At 48.4% G+C, this 26,788-nt stretch overlaps 1 protein-coding gene across 5 annotated transcripts in view; it reads right to left on the minus strand.

Annotated features, from left to right (window-relative positions):
• MTO1 (mitochondrial tRNA translation optimization 1) overlaps positions 1 to 26,788 on the minus strand; it is a 569,440-nt gene that overhangs the window by 23,510 nt on the left and 519,142 nt on the right. For 3 of the 5 annotated variants that reach the window (XM_078652253.1, XM_078652255.1, XM_078652254.1), the window contains one exon: positions 23,733 to 23,890. In XM_078652253.1, coding sequence (XP_078508379.1) covers positions 23,733 to 23,890 — 158 coding nt within the window. Of the gene's footprint in view, positions 1 to 14,238; positions 14,448 to 23,732; positions 23,891 to 26,788 lie in introns of those variants that run through there. The other 2 variants (XM_078652252.1, XM_078652251.1) reach the window with 2 other exon arrangements.

Raw genomic sequence — 26,788 nt, forward strand, 5'->3', positions numbered from 1 at the left:
TTAGCCCTGAAAGTTGTTCATGTCACACCCACACCTTATGATGAACTTTTTGGCATCTTGATCATCAGCAATACCATAGACAGCACTTGTGGAACAGATTCCCATATTGTATGAGAATAATGGCCCAAAAGGCGCACAGTGTTCGCCAACCACAATGCTAGGCTGGCGGAAGAGAACATTCTCTTGTGAAAGGTGTCCAGCCTTTTGGAATTCCTATCTGGTGGAGTGGTAGGGAATGTCCCGAGGTTAATCTTGGACGTGGATGCTTGGACCACCAAACTCTCTGGGGTGAGGTGCTGGAATGAGGAAACTTGGATCCCCAGGAGTGGGGTGATGGCGGTAGGCAATCAGCCTATGCACAGGAGCCCTTGTGGTGGGCTTGAACGAGGCCCCAAGTATGATATATGTAAGGGCTTCATTAAAAGGGAGAAGGGGTTCAGAAGGGGAGACTCCCGGTTGAAGAACCTCTGTCAAGACATTTGTCTTGATTGCCACTGTGGGCAACTGAAGTTCCAAGACCTCAGCTGCTCTACGCATCACCATCCCTGAAGAGGCTCCCTCCTCTGTAACCACAGTAGGAAGAGAGACCAGGCCAGTATCGGGTGAGGTGTCTAACACACTAGCCTCCGCCAGTTCCTCATACCAGTTGTCCAATTCCTGCTCTTCTTCAGGGAACTGGTAACCATAAGGGTCCATAGACCACTTCCACTTGTCTCCTCTCCCGTCCCATCATGTAAATAAGGCACTACTCCACTCCAGGGAACATGGGCATGGTCGGTGTCCGTCAATGTTGCTCTGGTTCTTTTGAAGGAGTTGGGAATAACGATGGGTGCAGTGCCACCTAGGGGCACTGGCAACCCTGGCACTGGAGCAGGCATCAAGGAAGCTCTCAGTGATGACTCCGCTCTAGATCCAGCAAGAGATCCATGGGGCCCGACTGGCCCGATGGTGTACCCGCTGTCGGAGATACAGTAGGGCCCCTCCCATCCAAGTGGGGTCCAAAAGCGCTCCAGAGGGGCTTGGCTACCCAAATTTGAGGTGCATGGCCTCATAAAACTCTTTTAACTTGGCAGGGGTCACTCTGTCCTTGGGAAAATCAAGGAAGTGTGGAGCTTTAGGATGCGCTCCCTCAGTGCCTTGGGGTGCATGGCACGGCAGTCATTGTAATCGTGCTGTTGCTTCAAGCACCACACACACACACACCAGACCCCACATGGCTTAAAACCAACTGGTTTCTTCAGTAATATACCCACACACCAGGAGTAGATCTCAAAAAAGATTGTCAAAAATTTGCAAAAAGCCAGGCACAAGTGACTGAGGGCTAGCTGAGATCAGATCAGGGCTATTTGGCATGGAAAAAAAAGAACTGATGTCCGCGTGCCAAGTTGGCACCTATATAGGCACCGCGCACATCACTTCCAGCGCAGACGACACCAAGCAGAGCCAAATGACGCCACCTATCGACACGCAGGAGTAATGCTTGAAACTTTTCTGTATCCAGTCTGACGCCTAGACATAGTTCTAAGGTAGGTAATCCGCAGCTAGAAGTCTCTATCAGATTTTGTACTTTTGCAGTAATTCGGGATCAGGGACCACAACATATTGAAATTTGAAAAAAACTAATAAAAAAATAGCTGCGGTGGTACAGATGCACAGGCTATCAGGGCCTTTCATTCTCACAGCTCACATTTTCCACATTACACCTAAATGAGAAAGTATTCTAAATCTCACGAGAAATCCTGGCTTTGTGCTCAATAATGAAATTAAAAGACTACATAGGATTGAGCAACTTCAAGGCTGTGAGACATTATGAGTGTTTTGCCCCCCGTCTGAATAGTAAAGTGTGTTCCAAACAAGAAGGGCTGAAACGGTTTCAATATCAACATGACCTCAAAACATTTATTCTTAATTTCCGCCATGGATAGCCAACACTAACTAACAAAAGCAAGTGGGTAGTCTCAACTTATCACGTTTTGTTGAGAGAGAACGCCATACTCTAAAGTTTAAGTCTCAACAATGATGACTGACGGAAATCTTGCATCTTTAGGACTAGCGCCTTGCACAAAGACTTTTTCAAGTGATCAAAGGCAGCTGACAATCCGCAATCCAATTTACCTTCTTAGGTTGCTTCTGAGGCATCATTGCTATGAGTGGAGCAGTAATTTAACAGTAGTTCACCACGAAGATCTGGCAATACCCAGAGAGACCCAAGAGTGCCCTCACATGAGTCTAGGTAGGCTGTGTCTCCCAATCCAAGATTGTGTGAATTTTGGTCAATAACCACTTGCTGACCAAAGCAGAACACACTTGGCACTTGGTTTCCTTGACTGTGAGCTTGGCTTTCTTCCTTCCCTGCAACACCTGAACACTGTCAGGCTGTCTAAGTAGACAACATAAAATGTATCCAGGACACTCTGGTCATGGTTCATCCTTCTCCTCGAAATCAGTAGGTGCTCATACAACATTATCTAAAATTGAAACATGCCTCGGGGGGGAAAATGTAGTCTTACTCTTGGAATTGGGAGCTGCCAGCACTCAATAGAAAAGTCAAAGCTGACCAGAAAGTGACCTACACTACCTTATTGACCGCTTGGTGCTCTTTCAGTATTGTGTGGAGTCCACTGTTTTACATACAACAGCAGGGGTTTCTCAACCCCTACTTCAGTGCAGTCACCACTCTGTCCAGGGGCTTTATGAGGACTCAATGATGCCTAAATGTAGCATCTTGGAGATTTCAACTATGAAGTTGTCTTGAAGTTTTTTTTATTACATCTGATATGTCTTTGACTTGACAAGCAAGCTTTCTTCTACACCTATGGCGTGGTTACATCAAGGTATAAGACTAGGGGCCAAAGAAAACACCTCCATAAACTACCCTAACTGGGACTTACACTCCTCCTCTAATAAGGGTGTCAAATTGTAGAAGAGTTGGACTTCCTCCACAGAGCATCTGCTCAGCCTCTCACAATATTTCAGGGAGCAACTCACTCTCTTCGAATTAACTAAAAATGTGATGACTTTTTTAATGAAAATTATCATACTCTACAGAGACGCATCAGGACTGTGGGTAATCTAGGGTAAACTCCCTCTGGTTCAGATTAAGGCGGATGCAGGGAAGGTAGCAGTGAAAGCAGGACTCCCAGTGGCGAATGATAACTTCTGCTACTTGGGGACTGACAATTGCTTTCACCCAACAACATTATTGGCATCTCAACATACTGCCACTGCTGTCCAAAACAAAAAACGATTTTAAAGTCCGGGCATCATTACTGCTCTCAATGGCGGCCCGAGGGGCGTTATTTAAAATGTTAACCCTCCCTCGTTTCCTTTGTATCCAACAGCATCACCCGTATGAGATGCCACGTACATTCTTTGCAGGGCTACGTGCAAACATCAGCATGTTCCTCTGGGTAGGAAAGACCCATGCGTCTCCTTCGAAAAATGCTGTAGAACGGTATACTAAGCAGGATTGGGATGGGTCGATATCCAGCTATATTACTCGGCATCCCACATGATAAATGCTCAGTTTTATGCTGACAGAGAAGTAGGAACTCAACTTTATACAGCCACATGATATCCTTACCCTGCTCTACAGCGGGTCTCCACAGCATACCGTACCCCGATCTCATGTCACCCCGTCCTATGCTGGCATGCCATGTTAAAACACATCAAATGGCATGCCACACCGAGTGGGGCGGGTATGCCCAGACCTGGGTCCGTGCTCTCCATGCCACTGGAGTGAAGCTTCCTGGCTGAAAGCCCGAAACCGGTCCTAGGATGCTTGTTTCCAGTCCAGGGAGGACCTGGCCTGACAGTTCGGGCTGGACTGTTCCCATTGGGTGCAGGGTCAAGAATGATTTGCATATGGCTGGGTCCAATCTGGAATGGCATGGTGAGCAAAAAAAACTATGGATTTAGGCCCAGATCTCTGTACTGAGGTGAATGTATGACATTGTTCTGCATTCTGTCCATCAATTGTTCTTTTTGCATTTGTCACCCCGAGTGGGACACGTATGCCCAGATGTGGGTCCGGTGCTCTCCATGCCACTGGATGCAACCTATCCTGGCTGATGAGGGCTGAAAGCCCGAAACCGGTCCTAGGATGCTTGTTTCCAGTCCAAGGAGGATCTGACCTGGAAGTTCGGGCTGGATTGTTCCCATTGGGTGCAAGGTCAAGACTGATTTGCATATGGCTGAGTCCAAACTGGAATGGCATGGTGAGCAAACAAACGATGGATTTAGGCCCAGATCTCTATACTGGGGTGAATGTATGACATTGTTCTGCATTCTGTCCATCAATTGTTCTTTTAGCAAGCAACACCCTTGAGGTGGGAAACATGGCTGTTAGAGACAATAAAGCTATCCTATTGGAAGCTGGGACCGAATACGCATATCCACCCTGGGTGACATCTGGACAGTAGTAGGTAGTCACATTTGATCCTTTGAGGAACTTTCCACAGAGTTTCAGCTCTTTGCCACACAATTCTATAAATAATTACAATTAAGACATGCCCATGACACCTACAGAGACATGCTCACTGTGGTCCTGAAGTACAAACCAATCGAATGATACCTAACACTAGAAACCCTGGACAAGTAGGACATATCCCAATTGTACATAGGACTAAGGGCCAGCTGAGTGGCAGGCTTGTAGGGGTCCTAGAGGACAAAGACGGGAGTGGGGCAAAAATGGCTCCTAGCATGCTAGCTATATTATTATTATTATTATTATTATTATGCGTTCTTATATAGCGCTCGATTACCCGTAGGCATCTTGGCGCTTGCCTTGGGAACCCGTCCTGGCTTTTTTCCCTGTGAGAAACCCGTACTGGGCATCCCCAAGGTGCAAGCCAGGCATCCCGCCGCGGGAGGGCCGTAGTGGAGATTAAGCAGGTTAATGCCCAGAGCTGTAGAGTGTGAACCCGTGATTCGAGTAGGCACCGAAACGAGAATTATCTAGTCCGTGGATATTTGGGCTCAAGACCCTGCCGCGTCGGGAATTGAACCCTGGTCCCGGGTCTGACCTCTGCTTCAGGTCTGCCTCCTCTAACCAGTGAGCCACACTTCTCCACTATCCATGTTCTTACCTTGCCTGGTTCAACTTCCTCCATGAATTCTACTATACACCGGCACGTTTGTGGCAAATGAGTCGCTCCACCAGCCCTGCCTGCCTTTGCTATGAGGCCTCACAATGACAGAATCTAGATCAACCATTTTTAACAGGCTGTTTCCGAAGGTGAGGCCAAAAGACATTTCCAGGCCCTCACGGCCAAGTAAATATACTTTAAGAACAATGGTTTTAATGGTTGACGTTGTAGCAAATGCAGGGGAAGGTAGACGAATAGCACATGTTTAAAGGAAGAGAGGCTTTGTGACCTCTGCAAGAAACATGTTCAAGATTTAAATCATGACAGAATGCGTCAACGGGATGAATCTATGTGCTGCAGTGGTGAAACTGGTATGCACAGGTTGAGGAGCCTCAAGAAGAATGTTAAGATCTTGGGCTGACACAATGGAGTGAATCTGCACTTTGCGACTGAAATGGAATTGGGGGAGGGGGAATGCATATGCTTTGCTTTGGTACATTCCCAATTGGCTACTTGTGCACCCTTCTAAGTCCCTATATATGGTACTGAGGTACCCAGGGCATAGGAACACCAGAGGTGTCACCTAGGCTGCAGCATGTATTGTACCACCCAGGGTAGTCCCCTTAAACTGTGACAACATGCTAGCCACTGCAGCCTGTGTGAGTTGGTGCTTGCACCTCTCACAGCAGATATGTTTCCTTATATCTGAGGTCACTACATTTAAAATCTACAAGTCACCCCTAGGGCAGGCTCTTCAGTAGTGATGCCAGGGAGCTTGGTTATAAGTGTGAGGGTGCCCCTGCATAAGCAGGACACCCCTACAAACCCCGGAATTGATACTATAGGCTTTGTAAGTGCGGTTAGCCATTTAATACACATAATGGACATCAAGTCAGTTACGAGATGTCTAACTATATTTTGGCTGCACTGAAACCGGTCACTGTTGGTATCAAACATGTTGGACTCCTGCCCGATACCGATTCCAGTGTTGGATGTGGGATCCCATGTACTGGGGGGCTCCCCTAGGGTGCACCCCTGTATTCCCGGTACTAGCCTTTAGTGGTCTAACAGCAAGCTAAGGCTGCTGCCGACCACAGACCCGTTTCTGCCCTGCTGAGCTGAGCTCAAGCAGGGGAAGATAGAACAATAGGTTTCCTGTCACAGGGACGTGTGACCACCTCCTATACAGGGCTTAGTGTATTGAGACGGGGTTGGGGGCGCTTACCAGTGCCATCAGACTGCTTTGAAGGGTACATTTGGTGCCCTCTTGCATACTCCTGTTTTAGTCAGTTCAGGGAGCGTTTGGCTCCCGCTCTGGTGCAAAACTGAGCTGTATGTTAAACATGGACTTAAATAAACCTCCGCTGTGGATGGGCAGAATTAAAGTATGCTGACATGGAAGCTAATAGGTAAACTGTAAAGTATATAATTTGTTCAAGTTTTCCATACCATCATTTGTTTAAAGACTATGCATGTCAGGTCAGTACAAGTTATTATAAGAAATACAGAGCAAGTTATTTAGATAGAACGCAACATAAATCAAATTTGCTCTATGCTTAAATAACAAGTGACACTATTAATTAACTGCATAGTATGCACTTTATTAAGTTCAGTTTGGGACCAGTGAACTGCATGATGCACCTAGATTCCAGCAGTAGGGCCATTAATTCCCTTAGATTTCTTGCTTGGATTGGAATCCGAATTCAGATTTCACAAACAATCTTTGCAGAAGGCACATTACCAAGTGATCACTATTACTGGACAGTAGGTGCCCAGCATCTACCAAATGTTATTCGTTAGATCTTGGACCCAGTTTCACTGCTATTAATAGCCAGAGGCACCAACTGGCACAGGTATCATTGTCATGGTAGAAAGGCAAGTTTGCCACACCACATACAAGGTAATTTTGTTTCTACAAAACTCCCCTCTTGCCCTCAACATTCAGGAATTACATGGAACATAATTGTATGCCCAGATAAAAGTGTCTAAAAACCTTCCATGTTCTTTCGTATCAAGGGCAGCAACAGTACTACAAAAAGATAATCCGGCAGGGTAGGTACCAGGATATCATTTTCGGAATACAGTCTGCCCTAAATATTGTGCCCAAAGTATCGTTTACAAATGTCTTGCCAGCGCTGCCGCTAATGGTAGAAAATCTATACCCAAAGGAACGATATTTTTGCGAATGATATTTAGAGAGAATATTTTCGAAAGACATACTTCAGTCACAGTGTACAATATTCTTACATACAACCTCTGAAACAATGTGAATGCACCCAGGGTACATAATGTTTTTTTCTACTGTCTCTTTTTTTAAAGATACTCAATAATTTTAATACTGTAGTCAGTATGTGATGACATGTCAGTGCAAGGCTTATCTGTAAGTGTATGTTTCTTTCTATGAGCTCCCTATAAAGCAGGTTCACTGATATTTTATCAATTTAGCTTTCAGTGCGTCAAAAGAAAAGGATTTTAACATTTATGGGGCATGTCCTTAACACGTCTCTAGAGAGAAAAGGAAACTCCCAGTAGCCTTCCCAAAAGCAGCGGAGGGCCAAGAGAACTTTGTAAAGCCAGGGTGAAGAAAGAGGGCTTCAGCTGCGTCATCAGACATGGCTACTACTCAAAAAGATAATGGACCCGATTTGAATTAGCCAGTGGATATGGATTCCTCTACCAAGTTAAAATCATGTCCTATCCCAAAGTGTCTTTTTTCAGTCTACTAAAATTAAATAAACGCCAACCACAGAATGGGTGGTTGGATAAGGAGTAGTTTCTGTCCTGTAACTCCAGTTCTGTAGTAGGGGTATCTCTGTTATAGTCATGATCTAGTGAATAGTCCCGCCCATGTGCGTGGACCCCGGAGCAATCAAAAATAATCTCTTAAAGTGTCGAAACAATGCAAAACTGCACAGACACTTAAGAGAGAAATTAAAGACAGATAATGCAGCCTATAAAAGGCTACACTGTCCAGTACTTCAACTAGAAATTCCACCACAAAATCCACAAAACAGCAAAGCCTGTACAGATTTTCCCTTGCTTTAACAGCAAACACCCTCTGGAATGATAGAGAGGAGAACCTGGACGACAAGCCCCATAGGCTGCCATTATGTGGCTCAGAACAGGATACTGTGCCTTTAAGAGAACCTTCCAGAACTTCACAGTATCCCAGAATGCACTGCAGGTCCCATTTAGTTTCAGTTCTTTTTGAAGGCGTAACACGCCAGACCTGTAGCATTCCGTACATGAATATCTCTCTCCACCGGGGAGGAGGGCGGGCGCTTATGACTATAACAGAGATACCCCTACTACAGAACTGGAGTTACAGGACAGAAACTACTCCTTCTGTAGTAGGGGATCTCTGTGTATAGTCATAATCTAGTGAATAGAGTGGCAAGCCCATCCCCACACCAAAGCGGCGGTGGAGAACGAGAAATAACACCACTATTGCGCGAACAGATTTCGCAGCGAAGCCTGCCCAACCTGAGCATCTGCCCTGGCATCAGTGTCCAGACAGTAATGCTTAGCAAAGGTATGGACCGACTTCCAAGTGGCCGCCTTGCAGATTTCTGCAATGGGAACATTACGAAGCAAAGCCGTCGTGGCAGCTTTGCCCCTGGTGGAATGAGCCTTAGGTTTGCCCCCTAAGGCCTTTTGGTAACACAATTGTATGCATGACACAATCCACCTCGAGATGGACTGTTTAGAGGTAGCAAGACCCGTCCTGACTGAACCATAATTGATAAACAATTGGTCCGACCTACGAATATCTTTGGTTTTATCCAGATAAAATTTCAACACCCTCCAAACATCCAGGGAATGTAAAGACCTTTCCGCTGGAGATGAAGGATTCTGAAAAAACGTAGGCAAAGTTATAGTCTGGTTGACATGAAAATCAGAAATAACCTTGGGAAGAAATTTAGGGTGAGTACGCATAACAACCTTAGCAGCATGAAATACAGTATAAGGTTCATGGCAACACAACGCCTGAATTTCACTCACCCTGCGGGCCGATGTAATGGCCACGAGGAACGCCGCCTTCCAGGACAGGTGCTGCAACGAAGCCTTATGAATAGGTTCAAAAGGCTCCTTCATCAATCTGGACAGCACCACATTCAATTCCCAGGAAGGCGAAGGAAGCCTGACAGGAGGGAATACTTTCTTCAAGCCTTCCAGAAAGTCTTTGATCACAGGGATCTGGAAGAAGGAAGTCTGCGAAGGGCATTTCCTGTAGGCAGTCAAAGCAGCCAGATGAACCTTAATGGAATGGACATTAAGGCCAGACTGCGCCAGATGTAGTAGATATGGAAGGATGACATCCTCCTTGCAAGTTGTAGGGTCATAGTTCTTGGACTTGCACCAGATGCAAAACCTCTTCCACTTGTAAGCATAAGAAGTCCTAGTGGAAGGTCGCTTAGCCTCCGTCAGTATGTCCATGCAATCCTCTGGAAGATTCAGATGGCCATATTGCACTATCTCAGGAGCCATGCCGCCAAACTCAAAGACGAGAGGTTGGGGTGCAACATCCGCCCCCCGAACTTCGTGAGAAGGTCCGGCCTGCACGGCAGCTTCATGTGAGGAAGGAGAGACCGGTGAAGCAGGTCCGTGAACCACCACTGTCTGGGCCATTCCGGGGCAATCAGTATCATCCGCGCCCTGGACTGGGACAGCTTGATGAGAACCGTCGGAATCAGGGGAATGGGTGGAAAAGCGTACAGAAAGCTGTTCGACCAGTCGATCCATAACGCATTCCCCAGCGTCCCCGGCTGGTAGTACCTGGAGGCGAAGTCTCGGCATTTGCTGTTTTTGGCGGTGGCGAACAGATCTACGTCTGGAGTTCCCCACCTTGCGAAGACCTCTCTTAGTACTTCGTCGTTCATGACCCATTCGTGGTTTTCCTGAATCAGTCTGCTAAGTTCATCTGCCTGAACATTCTGCACACCTGGCAGATGGGTGGCCGTTATCGTCAATCCTCGAGCCAGAAGCCAGTGCCAGATCGCCTGCGCCTCCTGCGACAGAGTGCGCGACCTCGAGCCCCCCTGCTTGTTGAGGTAATACATCGTGGTCGTATTGTCCGTCTGTACAAGCAGAGAGTTGGTCTGGAAGGACGGGTGAAAAGCCTTCAGTGCCAAGTGAACAGCTCTGAGTTCCAGGAAATTGATGTGGTACGTGGACTCCGTCGGGGATCACGTCCCTTGAATCTGTAAGTCTCCGGAGTGCGCTCCCCATCCCTGGAGAGAAGCATCCGTCACGATCGTCTGAGTGGGAATGTCCTTGTGGAAGGGAACCCCTCTGAGGAGGTTCTCCGCTGAACACCATCACTTCAGAGACTGAAGAGCATGCAGAGACAGTCGTATCTTGTCGTCCCAAGATCCTCTCCTCTGGTCCCACTGATCTTCCAAGCACTCCTGCAGCGGTCTCATGTGCAGCCGCGCATGTGGCGTCAGGAAGATGCAAGAGGCCATCGATCCCAGTAGAGAAGACACCGTCCTCACTGTCGTAGATGGAGTGGTCAGGAGAGCCCGAACCTTCCGAAGGAGTGATAATCGTCGCTCCTCCGAAGGAGACACGCTTGCCGACAGCGTATTGATGGAGGCTCCCAAGTACTGAATGCACTGGACCGGAGTCGGGACAGACTTGGACATGTTGATGTGCAACCCCAGCTTGTTCAATAGAACGCACGTCTTCCGGAAGTGCGCTTGAGCTTCCGAGAAGGAGGAGGCCTTGATCAACCAATCGTCCAGGTACGGGTAGACGAACACCTTGTTCTTCCGCAGGTGTGCCGCTACCACTGCCATGCACTTCGAGAAAGTCCTGGGTGCAGATTTCAGCCCGAACGGAAGTACCGTGTACTGATAGTGATTGGTGCCGATTTTAAATCGCAGGAACTTCCTCTGTTTGTGTGCAATGGGCACATGGAAGTATGCATCCTGTAGGTCTATGGCACACAGCCAGTCCCCTTGTTGCAACTGAGGATAAATCTGATGCAACGACAGCATGCAAAACTTTTCCCTGCGAATCCACTTGTTTGCCTGTCGCAAGTCTAGAATGGGCCTGAACTCGTTCTTGTCCTTCTTGCGGACCAGAAAGAACCGGGAGTACAGACCTCTTCCTCTTTGAGACAGAGGTACGTCCTCTATCGCCCTTTTCCTTAACAGGATATCGGCCTCTGCCTGGAGCTCGCGCAGCTGATACTGCGAGCTGACCGGAGGAAACGATGGAGGAGGGCTGGTGAACCGAAGACTGTATCCATTGCAAACAATATTCAGCACCCACTTGTCCTGAGTAATTTTTCTCCACTCTGCCAGAATAAATTGAACGCTTCCCCCCACCGGAGCGGGTAACGGATGAAGGGGAAGTAACCGCTCAGGGTCGAGACCCGGCCGGGCCTTTGTTCACAGTAGAGGACTGCTGTCCACCTCTACCCCTCTGGCGTTTTTGGAAGGGTCTCCGGAACTGCTGCTGTTGTTGTTGTTGCTGCTGTTGTCCCGAAGACTGTCCTCGTCCTTTTCCCTGCGAACCGAACCGCCTCTGGAACGGGCGGTAGGGCTTCTTTTCTTTGGGCTTCTCCAAGCCCACAGCCGTCAGGGTCTCCGCCTCAGCCTTCATGCGGGCCATTTCATCATCGGCATGTTTTCCGAACAGTGTCTCTCCGGAAAAAGGCAGATTGGCCACCCGCTGTTGTGCCTCCGACTTGAGTGACGTAAGCCTGAGCCAAGCATGGCGGCGCTGGTTGACCCCGTGACAGTAACCATGGGCCGCCAACAGCGAGATATCCGCAGTGGCGCTGATGACCTGGTTTGAAACCAGCATCCCTTCCTTAACTATTTCTTGGAAGTCCTCCCTCCTGTCACGTGGCAGAAGATCCGCGAACTGTTCCAGGGAATCCCACAGTGCACGGCCGTACCGCCCCAGCAATGCCGAATCGCTGGAGGCTTTCATGGTCGTGGAAGAAGTCCCACAAGCCTTCCTTCCAGCTGAATCAATCCACCGGCTTTCTTTATCAGGCGGCACGGTGGAGGACGGGGAGGTAGAATGCAACTTCCTGGCCGCCGTCACAATCACGGAGTCGGGTACTGGGTCCATCCGCAGGAAGGCCGGGTCCGAATCCGGTGCCCTGTACCTTTTCAGAAGTCGGGAGGGAGCGGCCTTCACCACCGCAGGCGTAAGGAACAGCTCCTCCGCAGGTTCAACCAGTCCTGGCACCAATGGCAGCAGAGGGCGAGACAGATGTTTCTTGTGAAGAGTCTCGAATATCACGGACGTCGTAGGTGTAGGAGCCGTCACCGTGATGCCCAATTTCGCAGCCCCCCTCAGGAGAACCTCCTGGAACGTGCTGATGTCGTCTACCGGAGACACCCTTGTCTCCGGGGAGTCCGATAAGGTAGGCGAATATGAGCGAGTCCTAGAGGAGTCCGTACGGGACCTGGATCCTCGCCTCCTATGGCGATGCCTAGATCTAGTGGAGGACCTGTGTCTACTCCTCGATCTTCCTCTCCGTCCGGAGCGTGACCGTGATTTCCTAGGTCTGGGATGCTCTGCCGGCTTCCCCGGGGCGGGCGTCTTGGGCTTGGACGGGACCTGTGGCTTAGGAGTCCCTTTGGGAGGGGTCGGAAGCCTGGGCAACGAGACCGACCTCGGTGGAACCGGGGTAGGCCTCTCTGGCACATGAGGCCGAGGCACCGGTGGAGGTGGTGGAGGTAGAGGAGGCAACGGAGGAGGGGTCGGAGCCCTCGGAGGGAGACCCCTCGGCAACGGAGGCAGAAGTGTAACATGCTTCTGTGATGGAGTATACACCTCGGAGTACACCGATCCCGGTGATCCGCCGTCCTTTCCAGATCCGGACTGTGGAGAGCCTCCCACAGCATCAGGCCTCTCACCACGATTCCTCGACGTCGAAGAACGGTGACCAGACGGCGAGCGTAGGCCCCTCGACGTCGAGCGCCTCTTCCTCGGCGTCGACCGTCTTCCATGCCTCGACGGCGACCTCGGCCGCCTCGACATCGATCTCGTCCGCCTCGACGACGACCTCTTGCGTCTCGACGACGAACTCTTGCGCCTCGACGACGACCTCTTGTGCCTCGACGGCGACCTCGACGGCGACCTCTTGTGCCTCGACGGCGGCCTCGACGGCGAGGATCCCCTCGACGACGATCGCTTCCTCTTCGCCGACGGCGAACGGTGGTGTCGCTTCGACGGCGAGCGCCGACGCCGGGCCCGTCGACGTCGATGACTCGACGTCGACGCCGACGATGATGACGATGAAATCGTCAAAGGAGACTTCGACGGCGGCCTGTGTAACTCCCTCGACGTCGACCGTCGACGTTTCTTCGACCCAGAGCCCTGGGGAGATGGGGAACAGACCGTAGTCATCCCTCTCGACGTCGTGGTCAGTGCCACCGACCCTGATGGAGAATGGGAACGTTTGCTGGTCTTCCTGCCCCTGGGGAGCCCCCCAGAGGCCTCAGCATGGGCAGAAGAAGCCCCTCCAGACCCACCTTGCGCCTTCAGCCTTCTTTCCTCGAGGCCCTGAAGCCTGATCTTCTGTCTTTCCTTCAGGGTCCTGCCAGAGAAGCCTTGACAAATCTCACACTCCTCAGTGATGTGGGAAGAGGGAAGGCAGAGGATACACACCTCATGGGAATTCTGATTTTGCCTTCTTCCTGGAGCACTCCGGGCATTTGTCAAATAATGCAGGCATATTTGACATCAAAAAGGAGCAAAAACTAAGAAGAACAGCACTAAAGTACTTTAAAAGCACTCAAATCGAAATTAACAGTGAAAAAACACCAACAAACCCTTGAAAAGGGAGAGCTCAATGCTCCAGGGTCCTGCTTGCAGGAGCCGGAATAAAGAACTGAAACTAAATGGGACCTGTAGTGCATTCTGGGATACTGTGAAGTTCTGGAAGGTTCTCTTAAAGGCACAGTATCCTGTTCTGAGCCACATAATGGCAGCCTATGGGGCTTGTCTGTCCAGGTTCTCCTATCATTCCAGAGGGTGTTTGCTGTTAAGCAAGGGAAAATCTGTACAGGCGTTGCTGTTTTGTGAATTGCGATTCTCCTATTAACATGACCAGAGAATCTGGATTTCATTAAAGACACGGAGGCTAACATTATGCATTAATCCTTTTAATGCAGCTCACACAGCCGCCTACATCACAAAGGTTTAGAATAATAACAAGATGACATCACAGTATCCATAAAAGGCGTGTGCCAGGAGAGATCAGCCTCTTTTAAATGCCTTGAACGACAGAAGGAACGAAGAATGCATCTCGGAACTTGAAGGAGGTAATGAAGAAACTTGGAAGATCCCTGGAGAGACCCGGAGAATCCTTGGAGATTCATCAATTAGCATTGTCTGAAAGGAAAACAGGGGGAGTCAAAAAGGACACAAGGTAACCTTCAGAAGCAGTAACAAGGAAAGCATGAGGTTAGAAGGCATGAATCAATAAAGACAAAATAAGACAAGTCAATTCTCCATATCCCTCAAGGGAGGGACGGGAGGGATAATGTTAGCCTCCGTGTCTTTAATGAAATCCAGATTCTCTGGTCATGTTAATAGGAGAATCGCAATTTCATTACAAGACAGGAGGCTACATTATGCATGTTGGTAGCCCTGAAGAACAGCATCTGAGACGTGTTCTATGGGTTTGCAGTAATGGTGTGCAAAGGTAGAAGCATTAGACCAGTCAGCACAGTTTAGAATTACATTCAACTTACCACCAGACCAAAAGGACTTGCTGGACATAGCGCTCCTTAGGGAGTGAGCTTGGAATTTAGAAAGGTCAATACCAGCAAGGCTCATGGCCAGCTTAACCCATCTAGCAATGGAGCAAGATGAAATGGGTTTAAAAGGTTTGACGTAGGAGATAAGAAGCTGGTTTGCATCAGGTGGACGAAGGTCCTTCATTCTAGAGTCATATTCCTTCATGCAATTAACAACACAAAGTTTTGGGCAGAAATCAAAGCGAGGGTAGGAAATGAAATCAGACATAGTCTTGGTTCTCCTATGAATCTCGAATTTAACACCAAACATGTCATAACATCTATAAGAGATATCCAAGGCTTTGACATCGGAAACCCTGCGACAAGAGATCAGGCACAAGAGAGTGGCAAGTTTAATAGAAAGACATTTCCTATTAAGAAAAGAGTTATCAGGCCAGGAGGAAAAAAGGTCAAGCAAAAGTTTGACATCCCAGACAGATTGATATTTAGGTCTAGGAGGTCTCTTAAGTCTGATACTTTTGAGAACTCTACAAATAATAACATTTTTACCTACCGTCTTATGATTGACGAGAGAGTGTCCAGATGAAATTGCAGATCTAAAACAGTTAATAGATCTATAGGAGAGACCACTGTCGAAGAGTTCCACCAGAAAATTGACTATACTGGGGATAGGAGCTTCCACGGGATCCAAGTCCCTTTCCAAGCACCAACTAGACCATTTCTTCCAGATGTTATTATATCTGTAGTGTGTTCCAGGTGCCCAAGATTCTCCAAGGAGGGTGAGAGCCGAAGACGAAAGTCCAGACAATTGGTTAGATTGCCTGACACTTTCCAGGCAAGAAGGTTCAGGTTCCCTGAGAGAACCAGGTGGTGATCTTCTCCGCTTGCGTTTAGGAGGAGTCCCTGAGAAGCCGGAATCAGGAAGGGAACGTCGCAAGAGAGTTCCAGAGCAGTGGGGAACCATGCTTGAGACGGCCAGAAGGGGGTTATCAGGACCAAGGAGCATTGTTCCTGTCTCACCTTCTGCAGAACCCTTTGGATCATCGCAAAGGGGGGAAAGGCGTAAGGGCAGAGGGGAGCCCAGGGCTGGAGGAAAGCGTTCACAGCCAGAGCACCCGGGTCTGGCATCCAGCTGAAGTATTGGGGGAGTTGAAAAGTCAATCGGCTTGCGAAGAGGTCCACGTCGAAGGGACCCCAGAAGTGGAAAAGGGAATTGAAAACAGAGGTATCGAGTTTCCAATCGCTGAAGTCTAAAAGGAACCTCGAGTTCCAGTCTGCTGAAAGATTGGATTTCCCTGGGAGATATTCTGCCCTCAGGGAGATTTTGTGTTCTAGGCAGAACATCCAAAGTTTCTTGGCCAGGTCTGATAGGTCGGCAGACCTCGTGCCACCGAGACGATTGATATAAGAGACTGCAGAGATGTTGTCCATCTTCAGGAGAACGGATCTGCCCTGGAGAGAGTGTCTGAAACTCATCAGAGCGTAGAGTCCAGCTGTCAGCTCTAAGAAATTTATGTGGTGAGAAGATTCTGAGGGGGTCCAGACACCACCGGTGTCCTGGTCGAGGAGGCGTGCTCCCCAGCCGTGAAGGCTGGCGTCTGACTCTAGAACGAAATCCGGAGTTGAACCGAAGATAGCCCTTCCGTTCCACGCATCCAAATTGTCCAGCCACCAAGAAAGTTCTAGTCTGGCTTGTTCGTCCAGGGAGACATGGTCTCCGTACCAGAGGCCGGATCTGAGAGCATTGGCTTTCACTCTCTGAAGGGCACGGTAGTTCAGCGGGCCTGGGAAGATGGCCTGGATCGAGGAAGAGAGAAGACCAAGAAGTCTGGCCAGTTCTCGGAGGGAGAGAGATTGTTGTCTCAGGACGAATCTGATTTCCTTGCGGATTTTGGCAATCTTCTTTTTTGGGAGTAGGAGGAGACAGCTGGAGGTGTCCACAGTGAAGCCTAGGAACTCCAGAGAGGTGGAGGGTGAAAGAATGGACTTTTCCCTGTTTATAATGAATCCGAGGTCCTCTATGAGATTCATGGAGGCCTGGAGATCTTTTAGTAACTGCGAATGGGATTGGGACATGATGAGGATGTCGTCTAAGTAAATAATGAGACGGATACCTCTGGTTCTTAGGGTGGAGACGATCGTTCTCATGACCTTGGTGAAACACCAAGGTGCGGATGAAAGGCCGAAAGGGAGGGCCTGAAACTGAAAAAGGCGATTGTCCCAGATGAATTGGAGAAAGGGTTGATGTTCTGCAGCCATGGGTATGGTGAAATAGGCATCCTTTAAGTCCAATTTGACTAACCAATCTCCTTGGAGGAGGAGATCCCTGAGAAGATGGATGCCCTCCATCTTGAAGTGTCGATAGACGAGGTATTTGTTTACCTCCCGAAGGTTTATTACTGGGCGCCAACCCTTGTCCTTCTTCTCGACAAGGAAGAGGGTGCTTACGAAGTTTTTCTGAGACCAAGGTACCTCTATTATGGCACCTTTCTTTAACATAGAAGAGACCTCTTCTCTGACGATTTGCAGGTGTTCTGGGGGAAGAACCAGAGGGTTCGGAGTGACGTATTGATATGGGATCTCTAGGAAATCTATTTTGAACCCTTGAACTGTTTCTAGAACCCAGGGGTCTTGTGTTAGGGATTTCCAAGCGTGAAGGAAATGTTTGAGCCTGCCCCCGACCTTGGGAGGGGAAGAAGGAAGAGGAGCACTTACCTTGGGTAGTGTTGTTGGAGGCACCACGGGGGGGGAAGCCTCTTCCTCGGGAACCTCTTCCTCTAGGCGGGTAGTATTGCCTATTGTTGGAGGGGTAGAATCCTCTGCCGGTCGAACCTCTTCCTCTTCCAGATGAGAAGGGCCGGAAATTTCCACGGCCGGAAGAGCGGCCCCTTCTTCCGGCCCGGCCAAAAAGGTTTGTAGGGAAAACCCTTTTCATATTAGATTGTGCTCTGTCCAGAGCGGTAAAGGTCGCGACATATTTACCCAGCGTTTTAATCATGTCCTCTCCAAAGAGGAGGCCATTAGGCTTAGAGGAAGGCTCCTTCTCTGCGAGGTCGCCAAGTTTGGGGTTTATTCTGTTAAGGACGGTCCTCCTTCTTTCGATGTTAAGCGAGGAATTTGCGTTACCCAGAAGGACAATTGCCCTTTGGCTCCATCCCCTGATTAGGTTAGTATCCAGGGGAGTGTTGGAGATGTGGGATTCCTCAGCTAGGTCGAGAATTTTAGTAAGGGGGCCTAAAAGGTCGAGGAGGCGATCCTGGCAGGCTTTAAGGGCTCTTTCAAGGCCCCTCCTGGGGTCCTTCCCTAATTTGAATAGGAACTTTATAAGGTCAGGGTCTAGGTTGGGGGTTTGGCATACCTTGTCCTCAATGTAGGGCCTGGGGCATTCAGACCTCATGGTGTTGCGGGAGTGTAGCTCGAGAGAGTTTCTGAGCCATTTAGTTACGAACTTTGCAACATGGTCATGTGGATACCATCTAGAGCTGTTGGGGTGAGATATGTTGGTTGGGGAGAACATTTCTCCACCTAGGGGGTCAAGGACCGCGTCCTTTGAAGAGGGTGAGGAGTCTGCCTCTGAAAATGTGTTGAGATCCAAGTCGCCCAAGTCTCCCTCATCGAGGTCGAGCACGAACTCATCGTCTGGTTCGTTGAAGAACTCGTCTTCATCAGAACTAGGATCCACACGAGCGCTGTCAGTATATGTGCCGCTTAGGACACCTGTCAAAGTTGTGCCGCTAGGGACACCCAACCCAAGTGTGCCGCGAGGGGCAGCCTTGCCTTTTGAGGCGCTAGGGCCTCCCAAACCTTGTGAGGTGCTTGGACCTCCCATGATGTGCGAGGTGTCACGACCTCCCATGATGTGCGAGGTGTAACAGTGAAAAAACACCAACAAACCCTTGAAAAGGGAGAGCTCAATGCTCCAGGGTCCTGCTTGCAGGAGCCGGAATAAAGAACTGAAACTAAATGGGACCTGTAGTGCATTCTGGGATACTGTGAAGTTCTGGAAGGTTCTCTTAAAGGCACAGTATCCTGTTCTGAGCCACATAATGGCAGCCTATGGGGCTTGTCTGTCCAGGTTCTCCTATCATTCCAGAGGGTGTTTGCTGTTAAGCAAGGGAAAATCTGTACAGGCGTTGCTGTTTTGTGAATTTTGTGGTGGAATTTCTAGTTGAAGTACTGGACAGTGTAGCCTTTTATAGGCTGCATTATCTGTCTTTAAATTCTCTCTTAAGTGTCTGTGCAGTTCTGCATTGTTTCGACACTTTAAGAGATTATTTTTGATTGCTCCGGGGTCCACGCACATGCGGGACTATTCACTAGATTATGACTATACACAGAGATCCCCTACTACAGAACTACACTGACAGGTTAGCTTTGTTGATCATCTCCAAGGAGTGCTGTGCCATTAGACACGCTCTCAAGAAGTCTAACCATTATCGACAGAGCATGTAGAGACCATCGTTTCTTTCACAAAAAGCTGAGGCTAGTTTGCGGTCAAGTTGACAATTTTTACAGAGTGTGGACCATTTTACTCACTCTTACCATTCCGCGCTCTTGGTGCTGGAAGACAAATTGTGATTTCGAAATTGACAAGGGAACTAGCTCCTTTTAACTAAGAATGAATGTATAATTAAGGCATGAAAACCAGTCTGTGCTAGAGCTAATCAACAACTTGTAGTTGGTGCATCATGGAAGTATACCCAGTGAGACATGGTTCTTCCGGGCAATATCTCTAAATAGTGGGAGAAGCAGAGGAGGAGCTCACCCACCCTACAAGGAACTGCAGAGATGTCAAATTTCTTGCGATGGTCGAGCAAAGAATTCTAAAACTACCAAAACCGGGGACGAACAATATAAACAAAGGCTAACAAGCAGACTGACAGAAGGAAGTAAGAGGACCACACTGTGCCGTCTTCGTAAAAAATTTCTTTCAAAAAGGGGGTGGTGATGGACAGAGTATCCGAGTTAATCAGAACACTCCTACCCAGTCAACAGATCAGGGCTTGATCCATCACCGTTTTTTTAGCTCACTGCACCATCCCAGTTCAGAACCTGGCTATATGCAAATTAGTCTGTCCCTAGCCCAGTGCATCATGGGAACAGGGCAGACCAAACTACCAAGCCAATTCTTCACTGGAAAGGAAACAAGCTTCCGGGGACCGGTTTCTGGCATTACAGCCGTCTTCGGGCCGGCTTGCTTGAATCCTGATGGTGCAGTGAGCAAGGGACTCATGTCTGAGCATACCCTTCCACACTTGTGGTGGCCAAAATATTTCAAAAAGGGGGTGGTGATGGACAGAGTATCTGAGTTAATCAGAACACTCCTACCCAGTCAACAGATCAGGGCTTGATCCATCACCGTTTTTTAGCTCACTGCACCATCCCAGTTCAGAACCTGGCTATATGCAAATTAGTCTGTCCCTGGCCCAGTGCATAATGGCTACAGGGCAGACCAAACTACCAAGCCAATTCTTCACTGGAAAGGAAACAAGCTTCCGGGGACCGGTTTCTGGCATTACAGCCGTCTTCGGCCCGGCTTGCTTGAATCCTGATGGTGCAGTGAGCAAGGGACTCATGTCTGAGCATACCCTTCCACACTTGTGGTGGCCAAAATATTTCAAAAAGGGGGTGGTGATGGACAGAGTATCTGAGTTAATCAGAACACTCCTACCCAGTCAACAGATCAGGGCTTGATCCATCACCGTTTTTTAGCTCACTGCACCATCCCAGTTCAGAACCTGGCTATATGCAAATTAGTCTGTCCCTGGCCCAGTGCATCATGCAGTGTTGTTGTTAAATATTTTGTCCACCCTAAGCGTGGAAGGGTATACTCAGATGTGAGTCCCTTGCTCATTGCACCATCAGGATTCAAGCAAGCCGGGCCGACGACGGCTGAAATGCCAGAAACCGGTCCCCAGAAGCTTGTTTCCTTCCCAGTGTAAGAATTGGCTTGGTAGTTTGGTTTGCCCTGTTCCCATCATGCACTGGGACAGGAACAGACTAATTTGCATATAGCCAGGTTCTGAACTGGGATGGTGCAGTGAGCTAAAAAACGGTGTTGGATCTAGCCCTGATCTCTTGACTGGGTGAGAGTATTCTGCTTAATTCAGAAACTCTGTCCATCACCATCCCTTGTTGTTAAATATTTTGTCCACCCTAAGCGTGGAAGGGTATACTCAGATGTGAGTCCCTTGCTCATTGCACCATCAGGAATCAAGCAAGCCGGGCCGACGACGGCTGAAATGCCAGAAACCGGTCCCCGGAAGCTTGTTTCCTTCCCAGTGTAAGAATTGGCTTGGTAGTTTGGTTTGCCCTGTTCCCATCATGCACTGGGACAGGAACAGACTAATTTGCATATAGCCAGGTTCTGAACTGGGATGGTGCAGTGAGCTAAAAAACGGTGTTAGATCTAGCCCTGATCTCTTGACTGGGTGAGAGTATTCTGCTTAATTCAGAAACTCTGTCCATCACCACCCCTTGTTGTTAAATATTTTGTCCACCCTAAGCGTGGAAGGGTATACTCAGATGTGAGTCCCTTGCTCATTGCACCATCAGGATTCAAGCAAGCCGGGCCGACGACGGCTGAAATGCCAGAAACCGGTCCCCGGAAGCTTGTTTCCTTCCCAGTGTAAGAATTGGCTTGGTAGTTTGGTTTGCCCTGTTCCCATCATGCACTGGGACAGGAACAGACTAATTTGGATATAGCCAGGTTCTGAACTGGGATGGTGCAGTGAGCTAAAAAACGGTGTTGGATCTAGCCCTGATCTCTTGACTGGGTGAGAGTATTCTGCTTAATTCAGAAACTCTGTCCATCACCACCCCTTGTTGTTAAATATTTAGTCCACCCTAAGCGTGGAAGGGTATACTCAGATGTGAGTCCCTTGCTCATTGCACCATCAGGATTCAAGCAAGCCGGGCCGACGACGGCTGAAATGCCAGAAACCGGTCCCCGGAAGCTTGTTTCCTTCCCAGTGTAAGAATTGGCTTGGTAGTTTGGTTTGCCCTGTTCCCATCATGCACTGGGACAGGAACAGACTCATTTGCATATAGCCAGGTTCTGAACTGGGATGGTGCAGTGAGCTAAAAAACGGTGTTGGATCTAGCCCTGATCTCTTGACTGGGTGAGAGTATTCTGCTTAAATCAGAAACTCTGTCCATCACCACCCCTTGTTGTTAAATATTTTGTCCACCCTAAGCGTGGAAGGGTATACTCAGATGTGAGTCCCTTGCTCATTGCACCATCAGGATTCAAGCAAGCCGGGCCGACGACGGCTGAAATGCCAGAAACCGGTCCCCGGAAGCTTGTTTCCTTCCCAGTGTAAGAATTGGCTTGGTAGTTTGGTTTGCCCTGTTCCCATCATGCACTGGGACAGGAACAGACTAATTTGCATATAGCCAGGTTCTGAACTGGGATGGTGCAGTGAGCTAAAAAACGGTGTTGGATCTAGCCCTGATCTCTTGACTGGGTGAGAGTATTCTGCTTAATTCAGAAACTCTGTCCATCACCACCCCTTGTTGTTAAATATTTTGTCCACCCTAAGCGTGGAAGGGTATACTCAGATGTGAGTCTCTTGCTCATTGCACCATCAGGATTCAAGCAAGCCGGGCCGACGACGGCTGAAATGCCAGAAACCGGTCCCAGGAAGCTTGTTTCCTTCCCAGTGTAAGAATTGGCTTGGTAGTTTGGTTTGCCCTGTTCCCATCATGCACTGGGACAGGAACAGACTAATTTGCATATAGCCAGGTTCTGAACTGGGATGGTGCAGTGAGCTAAAAAACGGTGTTGGATCTAGCCCTGATCTCTTGACTGGGTGAGAGTATTCTGCTTAATTCAGAAACTCTGTCCATCACCACCCCTTGTTGTTAAATATTTTGTCCACCCTAAGCGTGGAAGGGTATACTCAGATGTGAGTCCCTTGCTCATTGCACCATCAGGATTCAAGCAAGCCGGGCCGATGACGGCTGAAATGCCAGAAACCGGTCCCCGGAAGCTTGTTTCCTTCCCAGTGTAAGAATTGGCTTGGTAGTTTGGTTTGCCCTGTTCCCATCATGCCCTGGGACAGGAACAGACTAATTTGCATATAGCCAGGTTCTGAACTGGGATGGTGCAGTGAGCTAAAAAACGGTGTTGGGTCTAGCCCTGATCTCTTGACTGGGTGAGAGTATTCTGCTTAATTCAGAAACTCTGTCCATCACCGACCCTTGTTGTTAAATATTTTGTCCACCCTAAGCGTGGAAGGGTATACTCAGATGTGAGTCCCTTGCTCATTGCACCATCAGGATTCAAGCAAGCCGGGCCGACGACGGCTGAAATGCCAGAAACCGGTCCCCGGAAGCTTGTTTCCTTCCCAGTGTAAGAATTGGCTTGGTAGTTTGGTTTGCCCTGTTCCCATCATGCACTGGGACAGGAACAGACTAATTTGCATATAGTCAGGTTCTGAACTGGGATGGTGCAGTGAGCTAAAAAACGGTGTTGGATCTAGCCCTGATCTCTTGACTGGGTGAGAGTATTCTGCTTAATTCAGAAACTCTGTCCATCACCACCCCTTGTTGTTAAAAAGTCTTCGTAAAAAAGGCGTAAAGTCAGCCATACTGAACCTTTTATTGTATGTTCACTTTTTAACGGTTTTATAGTATGATATTTTATGATCTTTTGTAACATGTTTTGCACTGGTTTTAATTAACTATGCATAATAAACTTTACCTTACCTTACCTTACCACCCTACAAGGATCGAGTAGTTGGGGGTCATGTATGGTCTGTTTGTGATGTGTACAGATAAGTGAATGGGCATGATGGTCATTGCTCGCTTTGGTGCCATTCTTTACTTGCGAGACCTGGTCTTTAGAAGCATGCCCAACTGTCAACAAGAATCCATGCCTGTGGTGCAAAAATGCCCCCCATCTGCAATGCCTTACCGTTTGTGGGCGGCTAAAGGCCAGCTTCTCACGAACCTCCAAAGACAACACAGCATCCAGGCTACGGTAGTCCAGATCCACTGGGAGCTGCAGCGCCTCTTCTCGCTGGACCTCAGCCATCTCTTGCTGCTGCAGTGCAACATGCAGTTCGTAAATTGCTGGATGAAGGGAAGTGCAGAAGGAAAGGAAAAGAACAAAGCCTTAAAAAGACACCAGATACCCGATTCGCTGACAGTTTGCAATAGGAACATTTGCCAGAAAAATACCCAGAAACCTGGGGTGTATATGCCAACATCTGTATCAAGTTTCCAATTAGCGTGCACATCTTCAGCAATGTCTGTGAATTTATCTGACCCTACTAGCAGAGTTTTTCTGTGAATTTCTCTGTCCTTGGGGACTCTGCTAGTGAAAAATCATTAACCACTCTCTGTCCTGACAATGAATGTACTATTACATTGTGACTTTTTCACATTCTCAAAACGTGCCTATCCCACACCCAGTGGCAGGACTGAAAAATTATCCTACACCTGTCTCAATAAAGAGCTTATAATGCTGATACCACACATGGGGTCTCTCTCAGGACTCGGTGGTACCACCATAAGCAATAAATGATCAGGTAAATAAACAATTTGGAGCAGTCCCTTGCATTGTCAGGCTACACCTCTTATTCCTCTGTCACCAAATGTGCTGATACAACAAAAGGAAAAACTTCAGTCCTTGAGCAAAAAAAATACCATCATCCGATTTATGACGGGACTTACTGAAGCCAATGAGCTGAATAAATCCGCTTTACCAGGCACATAGGCATAACTGACAATGAACATGCCTCCTATTCCTACTGTATGTGTGCCTTTGCCAGTACCCTATTCTCACCAAATGGTGAGAAGCAAAACTAATTTCTCTAGTGCTTAGTCACTTCCTTAGCCGTGGCTTAGCTTTGATCCAGAGGGATCCTTTCTTTAGCTGTATTTTTCCTCAGTCTGCTTCAGATGTTGTCGTTTATGCTGCACTGCTCCAGGTTTAAGTCATACACATAGCATAATTGGCTACTTGCAGCTGCTGATCCGCATTAACTTCTGAATCTTGTGTTTGAGGGATATACGCCCAGGACACAAGTATCCTCTGTTTGCTACCATCAGTAAAAGGAACCCTCAGAACATTGTAAGTTGCTGCATTTTAAAAGCACACGTATCCTGAAAGAGATATTGGATTTTATTACCAGGAAGAGTAATGAGAGAGAAGAGTTCACCCAGTATGGTACCGAGAACCCTTCTTGTCAGTGAGATGATAGCAGGGCATTCCTCCCAGGAATCCCCACTCCTTGCTGGAGGTCACCTGTAATGACACTACACAAGTCACATAAGTAATGCATAGGAAGATGAAAGAACCTGCTCAAAGGGCCATTTATCCACAAGTACCTTACATGTTCGATCCCGAAATGTATCATCAAAGGCAAGGGGAACAGGGGCGCTTGTAGGTCCAGCATTCTTATAAGTATTAATTGTATCAAACAGGTATGCAGTTCCTTCGGACATAGTCAAATAAAGAGAAAATGTGACTGGTCGGTCTAATATCTACACCATGGGACAAGTCCGCTCCTTTTGGAACTGGGGCCCTCAGACACCCAATTGGTGTGTCATGCTTTATCATTGGGCTTGCTCCTTGTTGGGCTGGTGCAGCAATGCCTGACCCGCACCCATAAAGGAGCTCTTCATCAGAGATCTTTTATTGGAATTCTGAAGAGAGATGTGTTGTCTATTCTGAAGGTAGGCAGCCATGGTGGGCAGATGTAATCATATAGAGGTGAAGGCTAGACCGGAAAGCTGCAAGTGGAGTAATTAGCAGACAGTGTCCTACACTGTGGCTTTAAAAGGATCAATATCTTTTTAGTGACAGTAGTAAAAGATATCTTCCACTTGGCCACATAGGAGGCCCGGTGGCCAGTCTGCAGGCTTCCATGAGAATGCCCATACATAAAGGGGGGAAGATTAAGGTACCCAAATTCTATGATCTCAGAAGCCAAATTGCAAGGTTGAGGAACTTGCGGTTTGGGTGTCTGATTTTCCCATGATTCTACTTGGGAAGGTCCAGCCTGTTGAGGAGCATCTTGTGCAGAACTAGAGAGAGTTCGAGCAGAGTCATGAACCAGAGCTGGTGGGCCCATGTGGAAGCTACCAGGATAAGAGTGAGGGACGTCTGCTGAAGCCTCCGAACCACTAACAGGAGGGGGGAGAAGAGGAAAAGTGTAGGCAAACATCCCTGACCAGTTCATTCACAGTGCAGCATTGCGGCTGGACTATGGGTGTGTAAACATGGAGGCAAGGTTTGGGCATTTGGCATTTTCTGCTACTGCAAACGGGTCTATTATGGGAAACCCCATCTCTGGAAGTAGCAGAAGCGGTTTTGCTAATGGAGTTCCCACTTGTAGATTTGTTGCCACATCCTGCTGAAGAGATAGGCAATGTCGTTATCCATCCCTGGAATGTACTCCATGAGCAAATTGATTTTGTGGCGGACAGCCCAGACCCAAATTCTCTGGGAAACCTGCAAGAATTGTGGAGAGCGTGTGCCCCCCTTTTTCTGAGGAGAATACGAGGCTGTGATATTATCCGCCTGGACAAGAACAACCTTGCCTATCAGGTTGTGTGCGAATCCCTTTGTTTGGACGGTCAGGTTCTATAAGAGTGCACTCCATCCCATAAGGGAGGCATCCATTGTAAGGGTCCTTTGCGGAACAGAGTTGAGGAAAGCGGTTTCGCACCACTGCAGAGAGCGGCAAGTGCAGTGGCCAATCAACACTAGATCGTCCCAATGACCCTCCATTTGAGACCACTATAGTGCTGGGCATTCCTGCAACGTACGGGACTCTGGCAATGCAGGAGACCATCATGCCTAGGAGGCGCATGACTGTTCTGACTATGAAGTTTTGATCTGGTTGGAAAAGAGGAAGCCCTGCCTGAAAAGACTGGAGCCTGACAGGGTTTGTCTACCCTCTAATACCTCTGAGCTGAGAATAGCCCCCAGGTAGGGTTGGAGGTGAGATGTTGTGGCGCTGA

This window comes from Lissotriton helveticus, chromosome 7, assembly GCF_964261635.1.
Source record: "Lissotriton helveticus chromosome 7, aLisHel1.1, whole genome shotgun sequence".
In the NCBI taxonomy this organism is placed as follows: domain Eukaryota; kingdom Metazoa; phylum Chordata; class Amphibia; order Caudata; family Salamandridae; genus Lissotriton; species Lissotriton helveticus.